This window comes from Narcine bancroftii, chromosome 4 (assembly GCF_036971445.1).
Source record: "Narcine bancroftii isolate sNarBan1 chromosome 4, sNarBan1.hap1, whole genome shotgun sequence".
Classification (NCBI taxonomy): domain Eukaryota; kingdom Metazoa; phylum Chordata; class Chondrichthyes; order Torpediniformes; family Narcinidae; genus Narcine; species Narcine bancroftii.
Window position 1 is genome coordinate 293,591,688 of NC_091472.1, and position 14,439 is coordinate 293,606,126.

General features: G+C 42.3%; 1 protein-coding gene across 9 annotated transcripts in view; it reads right to left on the reverse strand.

Annotated features, from left to right (window-relative positions):
• The window catches only part of pkp4 (plakophilin 4), a 198,259-nt gene that overhangs the window by 154,226 nt on the left and 29,594 nt on the right, over positions 1-14,439 (reverse strand). For all 9 annotated transcript variants that reach the window (XM_069935461.1, XM_069935462.1, XM_069935459.1 and 6 more), the window contains one exon: positions 4,405-4,536. In XM_069935461.1, the coding sequence (XP_069791562.1) occupies positions 4,405-4,455 (51 nt within the window). In that variant the 5' untranslated portion in view covers positions 4,456-4,536. The remainder of the gene's footprint in view (positions 1-4,404; positions 4,537-14,439) is intronic.

Here is a 14,439-nt window from a genome sequence, read left to right on the forward strand (position 1 = left end):
ATGAACAAACTCGGAAGATTAGGTCCAGAGCCGCAGTCTGAGTGCAGTTGGCTGTTCTAAGAGGGTCGGGTGGTTTTGCAGGTGAGGGCGAGGATTCAGTTCTACAGTTAGGCAGTATTTTAAGTTTTTTGGGGTAGTGATTTGTGAATTCCATAAGGGTGAATTTCTGTTATCAGAATGGTTGTACAGAGGAGTTGCCTGTCCTAACAAGTTCATGGGTTCAAAAGCTATAACATGTACAAGATTCAAGATTCCTTTGTTGTTTTGTAACCATGCATTACACAAATGCATTCTGCCTGCTGTAAGGCAAACAATTGCCATCAGTGTCTCTTGGCACACCTTACAGCAAGAAAGATAGTAGTAAGCCCTTTCAGAGTCACTGAAGGCCTATGGATTAGCTTATAGCACTCCCGCATCCTCTGTGGCCACACAAGCTCCTGTTTGATTAATCGGCAACCCGAGCTCCAGATCCAAACCTCAGCCCCCTCTCAAATTCCAACTCTGACATATCTGGTTCCTATAAGCCAGACTCCAGCAGCATGAAGCTTGTGTGGGGTCCTCTGCTTCTCCCTCTCCACTTGGGAGGTATTCTTCCACTTTCTGGTGCCCTGCTCCCCAGAGTCTGCAACCTCTTGTGGCTGCTGCTGAGCTAGGCACCGCCATCTTGGGTGCAGACCCCAACGTTGCAAGATTTTACTGACAAACACAGGCTTGTACGGAGCTGCCGCCAGTAGGACCAGGCATCCGAATCTTTCATAGCTGCTCCTTCCCTATAAAAAGAGGGAAAGCCCCCCCCCCCCCCCCCCCACCCCCCCCACCATCTTGACATTTTACAATTGAAAATGTCATGTTTAGCTTCTTCATTACGGGGTATGGTAGCGGCAGTGTATCAATCCAAATGTCAAAACAGAGGATCATTCAAACAGCCAAGGTCACTGGAGTCTCTCCTTCTTCTACTGATGACATTGAACAGGTGTATTACTTAAACACAGGGCTCAAAGAACAATCAAGGATCCCTACCATCCAGCACAAAGGATCTTTGACCTACTACCATCAGGAAGTGGTATGGGAGTATCAAAATTAGAACTGTCAGGCTGGAAAATAGCTTGTTTTAGGTAATGTGACTTGTGAATGGTATCCTGTGGTTTTGTCTCTTAAGATTGAAATAAATAAATTATTCTGAAATATTTGTTTTCATTTTATTATATTTTTATCTGTAATTGTCATGAGTTATGTGCACATGTCTAGTCAGATGATAAACTTGAACAGTGACTGAATTTAAAACAGGAAGATTCTGCTGTAATTGGGGTATTGTTGCTCCAGTGTATTAGTAAGGCTGCACTTGGGAGAACTGTTGACAGATTAGGTTATATTTTTATTGTATATAGATAAATTTTAAAGGAGATAAATTGTGGCAGGTTTTAAAAACATTTTTTTAAAAAGTGTAGGTCACGTACAAACATTTCAAAACAGATCTCATTTAAAATGCCAGAGCTCTGCTCAAGCCAGACAGTCCCGGCTTCAGGTGCCTTTGAAAAATGCCTACAAGGACTTCTCAAGCAAGTTAATTGGACATGCTGTGGTGTAATGGATTATTGTTTTGGAAAGCAACAGATGAACAAACTCAGAAGATTAGGTCCAGAGCCGCAGTCTGAGTGCAGTTGGCTGTTCTAAGAGGGTCGGGTGGTTTTGCAGGTGAGGGCGAGGATTCAGTTCTACAGTTAGGCAGCAGCAGCTGGGACTGGAACAGGACAAGCTGGCAAGCTTGTAGAAAACCCCCCATTTTGAAGACAGGCTGCGAGTTCTTACTTCAGCCTGGTCAAAGCCCCTGTGGTCCATATAAGGGAAACAGAAAAGAAACTCTATGGTGACCTGAAAGAAAGAGGTCATCATCTGGAAAACCCTGATGGGGAAAGTTTCTTCCGCAAGACACTGAAATGGCTGATCAGAAGGAATCAGTTGTAGGTGTCCAGTGAGCAACAAATCTCTCTCTGAAAACCGACCAGAACCCTCCTGAGCGGTCACCAAGCATCAAAGCCTGGTGAAATTCATAAATGTTAAATTCTGTGCACAACACAAGAATTGCCTGCAACCAGTAAACTTGGAGGAGTGAGAAGTGAGATTTGTCTGTAAATCAAGGAACTTTTCTAAACTTACATAAACGTGCACTTAGAATTAGAAGGGAGTTAGGTTAAAGTTAATAGTCATAAGTTAGAGTTTTATCCTGTTTTCATGTTTAAAGATATTAAAAGCAACTTTTCTTTAAGTAAACATATGTCTTGGTGAATTTCTATTGCTGCTTGGTTTTGAGGTTCTCTAGGCTCATAACATTACTGTGTGCAGTTCTCATCCTTACTTGAGAAAAGGATATATAGGATACCCTGTATGTTCCAAGTTAGTTCAGTCCTATGGAAAACTGCACTGTTCAAACAACTATTACAATGTATTTTAATGTAATACGTTCCAATCCTAAAAAGGGATATATACAAAAATGATCTTTATTGGCAATAAGTGAACATAATTTATTTAAGAAAATATTAGTCTAATGTAGATTTGCATCAAATCACCCACGTGGCTTCCACTAAAATAAGATCAGTACCACCATGGGATAGTGCAGCCACTTAACTCTATCCTGCAGAAAATTCCAGGGGTTCCCCTCCATACAAACTGGCATTGTTCAGTGGTTTGGAAACTCACTGGTTTGCCACATCAGAACAGAGAGCTGCATGCTGCAGGATGATACAGGGGCAGCAATAAACTTTCAACATAGCCACTCACTCTCTCTATACCTCAGCACCTATACTTCAAATATTTGAAACTAGAGTCTTGCAAAATATTATTAGGTGGTTTAAATAGCAACTTTAATGTTGCAAATTAAAAACTGTGGGTTAGAAATTTCAAACTGTTATAGTAAGTACTTTATTTTCATTGTGTAAAACAATTAATAAGTGCAATTGCGGTGCTCCACAAATACAACAACATACAAAACAATAAAAAAGCAGCATTAAAATAATTGGCAGAGTTTAATTCTCGAATAGCTCTGGGATCGAAACTGTTCTCAAGTCTGTGTTCATCCATGGACCTATATTGTCTGCCTGAGGGCAAATGAAAGCCTGGGGTTTTCAAAATCGTGTTATACAGTCGAGGCTATGCCTGTACAGGTCTTGGAGATTGTGCATAGATGGCTCACCGGGTTGATTCTGGACCATACGTTAAATGGCAGGTGAAATTTAATACAGACAAGTGTGAGTGGTTGCAATTTGGAAGGACAAAACAAGAAAATATATACACAGTAAATGGTAGGGCACTGAGGAGCGTGATAGAACAGAGGGATCTGGGAATACAGATACATAATTCCCTGAAAGTAGCGTCACAGGTAGATATGATTGTAAGAACTTTTGTTATATTAGCTTTCATAAATCAAAGTATTGAGTATAGGTGTTGAGATGTTATGATAAAGTTTTACAAGACATTGTCAAGGGCAAATTTGGAGTATTGTGTGCAGTTTTGGTCACCTAACTACAGAAAAGATATCAATAAGATCGAAAAAGTGCAGAGAATATTTACTAGGATGTTGCCTGAACTGCAGAAACTGAGTGACAGGGAAAAATTAAACAGGTTAGGACTTTATTCTCCAGAACAAAGAATGAGGGGAGATTTGATAGAGGTATTTAAAATTGAGGGGATAGACAGAGTAAATAATAGGTAGGCTTTCTCACACGAGATACAAACCAGAGGACACAAGTTGAGGGTGAAAGGGTAAGTTTAGGAGGAACACAAGGGGGAACTTTTTCAGAGTGGTGGAAGTGGTGCCAGCTAAATTGATGAGTGCAGGCTCAATTTTAACATTCAAGAAAAAAATTTGGACAGATACACGGATGGGAGAAGTATGAAGGGCTATGGACTGGGTGCAGGTCAGTGGGTCCAGGCCAAAGGGGCCTGTTTTTATGCTGTAAAGTTTTATGGTTCTAAATGAGGGGTAGCATTCAGGGAAAGATTAAACAGTCTTTGTCTATAAGAGGGGATCTTATATAAACCAAAAATTATGAAAGGAATAGATAAAATAGAAACAAAGTCTTTCTACAGGTAGTCAAGATTAGAACTTGGGGACAAATCTACTTTCCAGAATCTTGAGATATTGCTTCTTCTAAAGAATAGCAAATCTGTAGAATTCTCTGATAACAATAGTTGAGGTAGTCTCATTATATGAGAGATTTACAATTAAAAATTAAGGGTTTATGGGGGGGGGAAAAGGCAGCAGGCAAGTGGAGCTGAACCCATGGTCAGATCAGCCATGATCTTGTTGAATGGCAGAGCAGGCTCAACTGGCGGATGGCCTTCTGTCCAATTTATATCCTTGCATTTAGAATTAAATACAATCAGAATTACATACATCTATCATACCTGTTCTTTGACTGAAGCCAAAATGGTAGTTGCTGTAGTCTCAGGCTCCATTATTAGATGAGTGGGAGACTTCCCACTTGGGATGCTGTCCCTATTCCATCAATCGTAAGTGGTCTAGAGCTGGCATGTTACCTAAACATAGGAAACAAATTCATTTTCAAACAATCTCTTTTCTTGGTTATAATTATTCACCAAGCATATTATTTTTAGAAAAAGTTATTTTTCCTTCTTGCAGTTGCTTCCCAGCAATATCCATTTCCCAAGACAGACCAAAACAAGTGCCAGTCTGCAGTAATATCCACTTTATTGACATTTCTCTCCCTTCCTCTCTACCCTTCCTCCACCCCATTACAGGATGTTGCTCTCACCAAAATGAACCTGACCCCTTTCTCAACTCCAATTGCCAGGGTCAGTGATAAGTCAACAACCAGAGCAATTTCATCTGCTGAAAAAGCATTCCAACTGGTGAAATTATTTGGAGCACTGTATCCTCGAGTGCTGTCAAAGTTCCAGTCTGGAGCAGCAGTCATGTTTTTAAGTCAAGATAATGTACAACTTGGAGGATAACTAGCATGTAATTATGTTTCCATATGCCTACTGCTCCTGCTGTTCTGGTGAGTGAAGTAACAAACTTTTGTTGGCACTGTCAGAATTAGCTTACTGCAAATGCAACACAAGTTATAAGCCGCTTTTAGGTGTCCCAATGAAGATTACCCATCTGCAGGCGCGGCTAACGGAGTTCAGCTGGCACGTTTAGGTGGCCACTGAATGGACGGCTTTCTGGCACCTAAACGTGCCAGCTGACTGCTAGTCATCTAGCAGCGAAAGCCGGCTACTTGGGACAGTTGCCTAGTCCCGCCCACGCAGCCCTCACGTCATAGAAGTGCGTCGGGCTGATGCACAGAATCGGTAGTATGGAGGACAGAAGGGAAATGTTTATGGGGATGTTGTCTGCTTGTGTGCACGTCCAGGACGAGATACGCAAAATCCTTGAGATCGTGAAATTTGTTGAGGGTTTTATCAACGCCATGCGATCTGAACACGAGCAAGTGAAATCAGTGTACACTTCCTGCAAAGGTTATTGACAAGAGGCAGCAGATGGAGGTGGAAAGGCTTGCGGAGCGTAGGCAACGCAGATGGAGGTAGATATGAATGCTTCATCTCACTCAGCTGGTCATGATCAAAATCAGTCTCTGTGGAGGTTGAACAGATCCCAGGGGGCTGCATTCTGGAGTAATGTCATCACCAAATTTGATAATGACGAGTGGAGGAGGCACTTCCGTATGACGCGGAGCACCTTCAACTTCGTGCTGGAACTCACTGAGCTTCACCTGCAGCCTCATAGACCAGATGGGCTGAATCCATTGGTTCTGGGAATTTGACTGGTTGTGGCCCTGTGGTGGTATGCAACCCCTTGTCAGTATCGATCCATCAGTGCCATCTTCGGGATAGGCATCAACACTGTGTGTAGGGAGGTGACAGGAGCCTTGAAGGGCATTCTCAGTAAGCGTTTAATCTCCCTGCTAAGTGGAACACTCCTCCAGGAGACAATTGATGACTTTGCAGAAAGGGGTGACCCAATGTGTGCTGGCACCATCGATGGATCACATATTCCCATTATCACCCCAATGTGGATCCCGCGGCCTACTAGAATCGCAAGGGTGGCACTCAGTAGTTCTGCAGGCAGTTGTTGACCACAATTTCTGGTGAGTTGCAGCCTGACCTTTTTGCATCACACTTGTCCACGTTCACTGGTACAGGCTACTTTATTCGTTATGTTGCAGCTTCTCGGATGTGCTTGTGGGTTGGTTGGCCGCACACGTGATCCACTCATGCTTGCCAACTCCCGTGTACAGAAAGGAGGAGGAGCAGGGTGTGACGTGACCGGAGTGATAACCCTTACATGCTAGTCGTGGTGACGTTGTTCATGCCTCGTGGGTAAACAGGCAGGTCAGTGAACTAACTTTTGTCTCCACAAGGGTCCTGAAATGTTGGAGTGAAGGTCCCAGCTCATCTTGTGGGAGATACAACATACCCCCTTAGAACCTGGCTGATGAAGGGCTTCACACAGCAGAGTACTGGGTGCAGACCAGCGAAAATTTAACAAGGCACTGAATTACGCTAGGATAGTGGTGGAGAATGCCTTTGGCCACCTAAAAGGTTGCTGGTGATGCCTGTCCAACCATCTTGATGTTGCAACTGCTTTCATCCCAGATGTTGTGTTTGCCTGCTGCATGCTGCACAATACATGTGAACTCCACAAAGCCATTATGTCCATCCTGTAGGGGGGTAGATCTCAGGGGTTGCCCGTGCGACGCAGGTATGTCTTCCACACCCTCCAACCCAACTCCCACCACCCCCCGCCCAAAGGCTGTGACAGGATCGAGCTGCCTGGCCCCAAATTACAGACTTAATGTTTGATCAGAGCAATTACAAAGTAAATGAAACATGTATTTTTTTTTATATAAATGAAAAAATTTGTCAACAACACTTGTAAATTTTTGTAATATACCCGAGATAGATAACACGCCGTAAACATTAAACTTAGTGCAAAAGACTTGCTTTTGTTGCATGGAATGGGGAAAAAACAGTGCAAATCCACACCATGCAGAAGGTAAACAACTAAAGGAGAAAAAAAAACTTTTAAACAACTATAACTTCACTACCCGGCACCCATTAATTCACATTACACTTTAGAGTATTGACAATTTACCATTAAAAGTTACTGGTGACTGGGGGCAGCATTAACAATACACGCTGACACACAACTCATTCCATAAATGAGATGAATGAATGAGGAGGGGGGAGGGGTGCAGAAACACTGCTGCACCCCAACATCTCCAATCTCTCCAGGTGGCCACAACCATGTGATGGTGTGGAACGATATTGTGGTCCACCATCAGGGGGGAGGTACATGGACTGTGATCCATAGGGGTGTGGATACTGGGGTTGACAGGCAGCCATTTGGAAAAAGAAATGCTGCAAGGTGGAGGACTGCCTATCTAATGCTGCACTGAGGTGCTCAATCATGGATGACAGGCACTTCGCCACCTGCAGTTGACTGTCACCCTCTGACCGCTGAACAGCATTTTCGTGGCTCCTCAATTTAGCTACCGACTCTCTCTGCTGCTCCAGAACCAACTCTGCTAGTTGGCAGTCCCTCTCTGCCTCCTCCTGGTCCATTGCTGCCACCATTCTCTGAAGCTCCTTCCCAATGACCTGCACCTTGGATGGCCTCCTCCTCTTGCGTCTTGGACCGGATACTGAGGGTCAAATCATGAAAAGTGCATCAGTACTTAAATAATGCGGTTCAAAATAAACAAATCCTCTTTAATGCTACTATAACCGTGTCCACTGGTGCGAGTGCCGCCTCCCTACTTGCACGGTCAGCGAGTGGTGAATTGGTGACCTGGGTGCCATCCTGGGCTGTGCCACCCGTGTCTTCCACAGACTCCTGCACCTCCTGGGTCTACATCTCCAGTGCCTCTGCAATGCCTCCTGAAGCCTGAGATGCCTCTGCGAAGAAATCCTGTGAAAAGGGACTGTCCATGGCACTGGCAATGCTTATTGGTTCAGCTGAGCAGCTGGACCCCCAGATAGATTGGCATTGCTGGAAGTACTTCCAGTCCATTCTTCCCCTGCCCCTCCTGCGATTGTGATCCAGCACGGCATAAAGTTTTTTTCTTAGGCTTTCATATGTGGGACCATCCCTCACAGTCCCAGTCAGCTCCTTCTCCTGTGCCTCCTGAGTTAAATTATCCAGAAGAAGTCGGACCTCCACATCAGACCAGTTGGAAGCCACAGCTGGTTATTATGCTGGAAAAACTAAACTGCACTGATCACCAAGAGTCCCCAGGCAGCCCGAGACGCTTTCAGCTGCAACAGACGAGACTCCGAGCAGGATATTATACCTCCTGGAGGAAGGTTAGGTAAGTAGGCCTCCTGGCCGGCTTTTCTGGTTTCAGATGGCCACCTGACAGTCGCACAGGAGTATAATGTGCGGCTTTACAGTCGGGCATTCTGGCCATCTGAAAGCGGCTATACTTAGTTGACACTGTCGCAAGGATGCATCAATGAAGAGGAAGCACTGTACTGAATTGGCACCAAATACACAGGCTGCTAAATGCTGGATGGTGTTGAACTCCAAGCAAGAAACAAAGAATTCCACAGCATTCCTGACATGCCTCTATGGAGAGATGTCAGGTGAGTGATTTGGCACAGAATACCTGCACCTCGTCTTCAACTTGTTCTTGTCACTGCAGTCTTAGGTTGAAATAACAAAACTGCTGAAACTACTTAGTTGCCATGGCAGTATCCAGACAGATAAAAATCATTATTCAGCTAGATATTAAGTTAAAATGAAGGAAAACGCATTAATCTGAAAATTTTAATTCCTCTTCCCTCTACAGACATTACCTAACCTGAGTATTTTTCACATTTTGTTTTTATTTCAGGTTTCCAGGATCTATATTTTGCTTTCAAAATTTTTGTGTAATTTAACTTTTGGTTAATAATAATCTTCTTTGAAAGTTAGAGGATTAAATAATGATAATACCATGGAACATCAAGTGATGATATTTATCTTGTTCACAATTACCACTACCTGACACTCTAGGCACAAATGCGGTTTCTCATCTGCCTATACTCCAACGCTTGAGTAAAACTACCTGGATGCATCACGACTCCTTCGAGATACCAATACAAACAAATTACATGTAGTCATGTGCTATTATCACCTTACTTGCGAAGATAACAGAGAGGTAGCCCGAGAACACCACCTTGGAAGCAAGTTTACAACCAAAACAGCCAACAACCACAACCATCTTTCTTTGTCTGAAATCATGAATCCTGCCATCTTAATCGCTCACTTCCTTTGGAAGTCTGCTCCTTGTCCAATTTTGCACAATGATTTGCAGTCAAGTTTTGGCAAAATCAAAACAGATCATTGATGATTAGGTTTCTGTTAAGTTAATGCATCATGTTACAGTCAACATCACATTCCATCATTAAAATGTATGCAGTCTACTGTGTTTTTTTTTAAAATGGGCCAAATGTAACTGAATATTTTTTTTTCCCCTGTTTTGTAGATGCCAGAATTGTAATTCTACAAATTAGGCTAATTGTGCCCATTTCTGGGATGCATGTCTACAGCAGCCATTCTCAACTTTTTTTTGGCTATGGCTCCCTAAGGACTCTGCTCAAAGTTTATGAACCCCCTTCCCTGTGAAGCAGTCAAGTTTAGTTGTTGTTCCCCCCCCCCGGTACTTCTGACTATACAAAAGGAAAAAATATTTAGAATTTCAGTCTGTGGCCCAATCTTCAATGTATTGTGGCACATGGTAGATTTACTTCAAAGAAAACAATATTTTGCTGATATTTAAAAAGAGAAATTATGAATAATCTTTCACAAATTAGCATTAAGCTTCAGCTGTAGAGTGCGTTTAAAAAGTTGTCAAGGCTTTAGAACAATGCCAGAGATTTAAAAAAAAACAATTAAATAGAGATTGGAAAGCCAGCACTGTTCAAAGCTCTAAATGAAGGAGAAATCTAATAATATTTAAAATTATATTGATTCAACAAGCTACAAAACTGTAGTCAACCTCCATGTGCCGATGACAATGGGAAGTAGAACACCAAACGCATGTTGACTTGCTCGCTGAAGGACCATCTTTATGACAAGAGGTCCTCTGCCAACCAATTCCTGCTGCATCACACTGCATGATACTCTAAAAATCATGGAATACTTCCCATATTTTGGTAGCAGTATCTTTGAGGTATACATTCATGATGAAATTCACTTCAAGGAACCAGGACAGCATTTGATCAATCGAGGAAACATTTAAGATCAAGACTTCAGTTGCAACAAATAAATCTACTGGGTTGCTATCTGGCAAATCAGATCTCCAGCCTCTGCCACGGACCTTTCAAAATTACTTCTAAACCTGCAATGCAGTGTCTAATTTAAGCCCTCCTCGACATCACTTGTGTATTCCATTTAGGCATACGACATATAGGGAACATTCAATGTATGTGAACAAACCCCCTCATTTAAGAGTTTGGTAATGTAAAGAGTTATCAAGGCTGTTGTATCCAAGGCATTGTATTTAATCAAAACAGTACCTTGGAACTAATGGCAAAGAAACTAAACAAGGACAAAATTACTCTCACTGTTAAAAAATAAAGTGGATATCAAATATACAAATTCATCAAAATTTTTCAGAGATGCATACTACTGACATGCAAAGATTTATATTAAAAAAGTGGCTTTAATTCCATGCAAAGATGCAGCTCTTACTGCATTACAAGTCTCCTCCAAGTTTATTTTACAAGTTATCAGAATTAGAATTGCTTCATTTCCTGCAAGGTACCTGCATTCTTTTGGTTCACAATAGAAGTGAAAGAAATTAGTTAAGTAAATTCTCCAACCCAAGACTTCATTGGATAATTGCAAAAGTAAATCCATGTGGAAAAAACTGATTTTACAATTCAATTGGAGTCTGACCATCAAGCATCTCCACCTATGCGATACAAACAAAATCCTCTTACCAGTCTTCGCATTAATATCCAATAGACTTCTAAACTCTTGATTCATTCTGCCAAATCCTCTTGCATATTTAAAAAAACCTTTTGAAGTGCAAAAGTATTTCGGCAGCAGGGAAGAGAAGCAAGGAATAAATGGAAGACTAGTACAATTCTTAAAATTTATTCATTCAGCAACTTACTACCACCCCACCTCCCCTCACATTGTAAAAATAGCAGTAAAATATTTCTTGGCAAGATTGTTTTTTTGGTTTATTGCACACAAATTTTGAAATAAATTTTCTAATTTAATGATTTACTTGTCACCTTAATTCCAAAGATATTTGCAGTTAATTGACAAATATACTTGATCAATTATTAACTTAAAAAAAGATTTTTGGAAGGATAAAAGCAAATTGCTCTTGGATTCATGTGATTTATTAGTAATATTAAGCAAATCAATTTTACTCCCAAAAGTACCTACAGTTTAAAAAAAAATACATTACTCTGTATCAGTCATATCTTGCAATGGCAGATTCATTGCTTTGTCAATTTGAACCACCTGTTTGGAGGCATTAAAGAAGGGAAGGGAAGTAGAGGAACTCCAAATATTGCTCAAGGATGCTTTCAATTCTTATAACCATATAACCATATACAGAACAGAAATAGGCCAGTTTGGCCCTACCAGTCCATGCAGGAACAAATCCCCACCCTCCTAGTCCCACTGACCAGCACCTGGTCCATACCCCTCCAATCCTCTCCCCTCTATGTAATTTGCAGTCTTTCCTTAAATGTAAATAACGTCCTTGCTTCAACCACCTCTGCCGGAAGCTTATTCCACATCCCAACCACCCTTTTCGTGAAGAAATTTCCCCTCATGTTCCCCTTATAATTTTCCCCCTGCAATCTCAAACCATGGCCTCTGGTTTGAATATCCCCCACTCTTAATTGAAAAAGCCTATCCACGTTGACTCTCTCTGTCCCTTTTAAAATCTTGAACACCTCTATCAAATCCCCCCTCAATCTTTCTCTGTAACTCAAACCCGGATATCTTGTCAACATTCTCGTGAACTTTCTCTGCACTCTCTCTATTTTGTTTATATCCTTTCTATAATTTGGTAACCAAAACTTGGCCTCACCAATGCTTTGTACACTTTCATAACATCCCAACTCTTGAATTCAATACTCCGATTTATGAAGGTCAACATTCCAAATGCCACTCTATCTACCCGAGTATCTACTTTGAGGGTACTATTTACCATAACTCCCAAATCCCTGTTTCTCTACACCCCTCAATTGTCTACCATTCAATGTATATGACCAATTTAGATTTGCCTTTCCAATAGACAATAGACAATAGGAGCTGGAGTAGGCCATTTGGCCCGTCGGGCCAGCACCGCCATTTTAGATCATGGCTGATCATTACCATCAGTACCCCTTTCCAGCCTTATCCCCATAACCCTTAACTCCATTACCCACAAGAGTCTTATCTAACTCTCTTTTGAACATAGTCAGCGAATCCGCCTCTACCACCCTCTGTGGCAGAGCATTCCACAGATTCACACTTCTCTGGGTAAAAAAATGCTTTCTCATCTCCGTCCTAAAGGGCCTACCCTGTATTCTTAAATTATGCCCTCTAGTCCTCGTCTCCCCCATCATTGGGAACAAGTAATCAGACTTCACCTTGTCTATGATTTTGTATACCTCAATCATGTCCCCCCTCATCCTTGGATACAAGGATACAAGTCCAGTTTTTCTAGCCTTGCTGCATATGACAACCCTGCCATCCCTGGAACTAACCTTGTAAATCTGCGCTGCACACCCTCTATAGCTAGTATATCCTTCCTCAAGTTTGGAGACCAGAACTGGACGCAATACTCCAGGTGGGGTCTCAACAGGGCCCTGTATAACTGCAGAAGGGCGTCTCTGTTCCTATACTCCAATCCCCTCTTAATGAAAGCCAACATTCCATTTGCCTTCTTCACAGCTTTCTGAACCTGCATGCTAGCCTTCAGTGACCGGTGAACAAGTACACCCAGATCCATTTGCACTTCCCCACTCCCTAGCTTGTCTCCATTTAAATAATACTCAGCTTTCCTATTACTTCCCCCAAAATGAATAACCTCACATTTGTTCACATTGAAATTCATCTTCCATTTAGCCGCCCACTCCTCCAGCCTGTCCAAGTCCCTCTGCATTTTCCTTACATCCTCCTCACACCCCACACCGCCACCCAGTTTAGTGTCATCTGCAAATTTGCTCATGTTATTTATAATCCCCTCATCCAAATCATTAACATAAATTACAAACAACTGAGGACCCAACACCGATCCCTGAGGCACTCCACTCGTCACATCCTGCCATTCTGAAAAAGACCCATTTACTCCAACCCTTTGTTTCCTATCTCTTAACCAATTTCCTATCCATGTCAGCACCTTACCTCCAATACCATGCTCCCTGATCTTGCCCACTAGACTCCCGTGCGGTACCTTATCAAAGGCCTTCTGGAAGTCCAAATACACCACATCCACTGGTTCTCCCGAGACCACCCTCTTTGTCACATCCTCAAAAAATTCCAGAAGGTTAGTCAAGCATGACTTACCCTTAAGGAATCCATGCTGACTAGCCCTTATACTATTATTACTGACTAAGTGTTCTGCTATTTCTCCTTTTATGATGGACTCCAATATCTTCCCCACCACTGACGTCAGGCTAACCGGTCTATAATTTCCCGTTTTATCCCTCCCTCCTTTCTTAAAAAGCGGCACCACATCAGCCACTCTCCAATCCTCAGGGACCTCCCCGGAATCTATGGAACTTTGGAAAATGTCGACCAGTGCCTCCACAATTTCCATAGCCACCTCTTTAAGCACCCTAGGATGCAGCCCATCAGGCCCTGGGGATTTATCAGCCCTCAGTCCCAACAATTTACTCATAACCTCCTGCTTCTGGATCCGGATATCCATTAGATCCCCTACCTCCCCAGTAAAGTCCCCCAAGTCTCTTGGTACCGCATGACCACTACCCCCTAACTGACTATAACCTATATCCTCCTTGGTGAAGACAGTTGCAAAGTATTTGTTAAATTCCTCTGCCATCTCCTTGTTTCCGGTAATAATTTCACCCTTGCCCATTTTCAAAGGGCCAATTTTAGACCGAACCAATTTCTTCCTCTTCACATACTTAAAAAAGCTTTTGCTATCCTCCGCAATATTATCTGCTAATTTCCTCTTGTACTTCATTTTCCCGTCTCTTATGGCTTTCTTAGTTACCCTCTGATGTTCTTTGAAGGTTTCCAAATCCTCTAATTTCCCACTCCGCTTCGCTATCTTATAATTACTCCCTTTGAACTTGATAATGCAATTGATTTCCTTAGTTAGCCAGGGCTGCCATTTGCATCTCCTAGAGCCTTTCCTCCACTTTGGAATAAATTTGTCCTGAATCCTGTGAAAAATGTCCATAAAAACCTACCATTTTTCCCCCGTTGTCCTCCCAGCTAGTGTATCTTCCCATTTT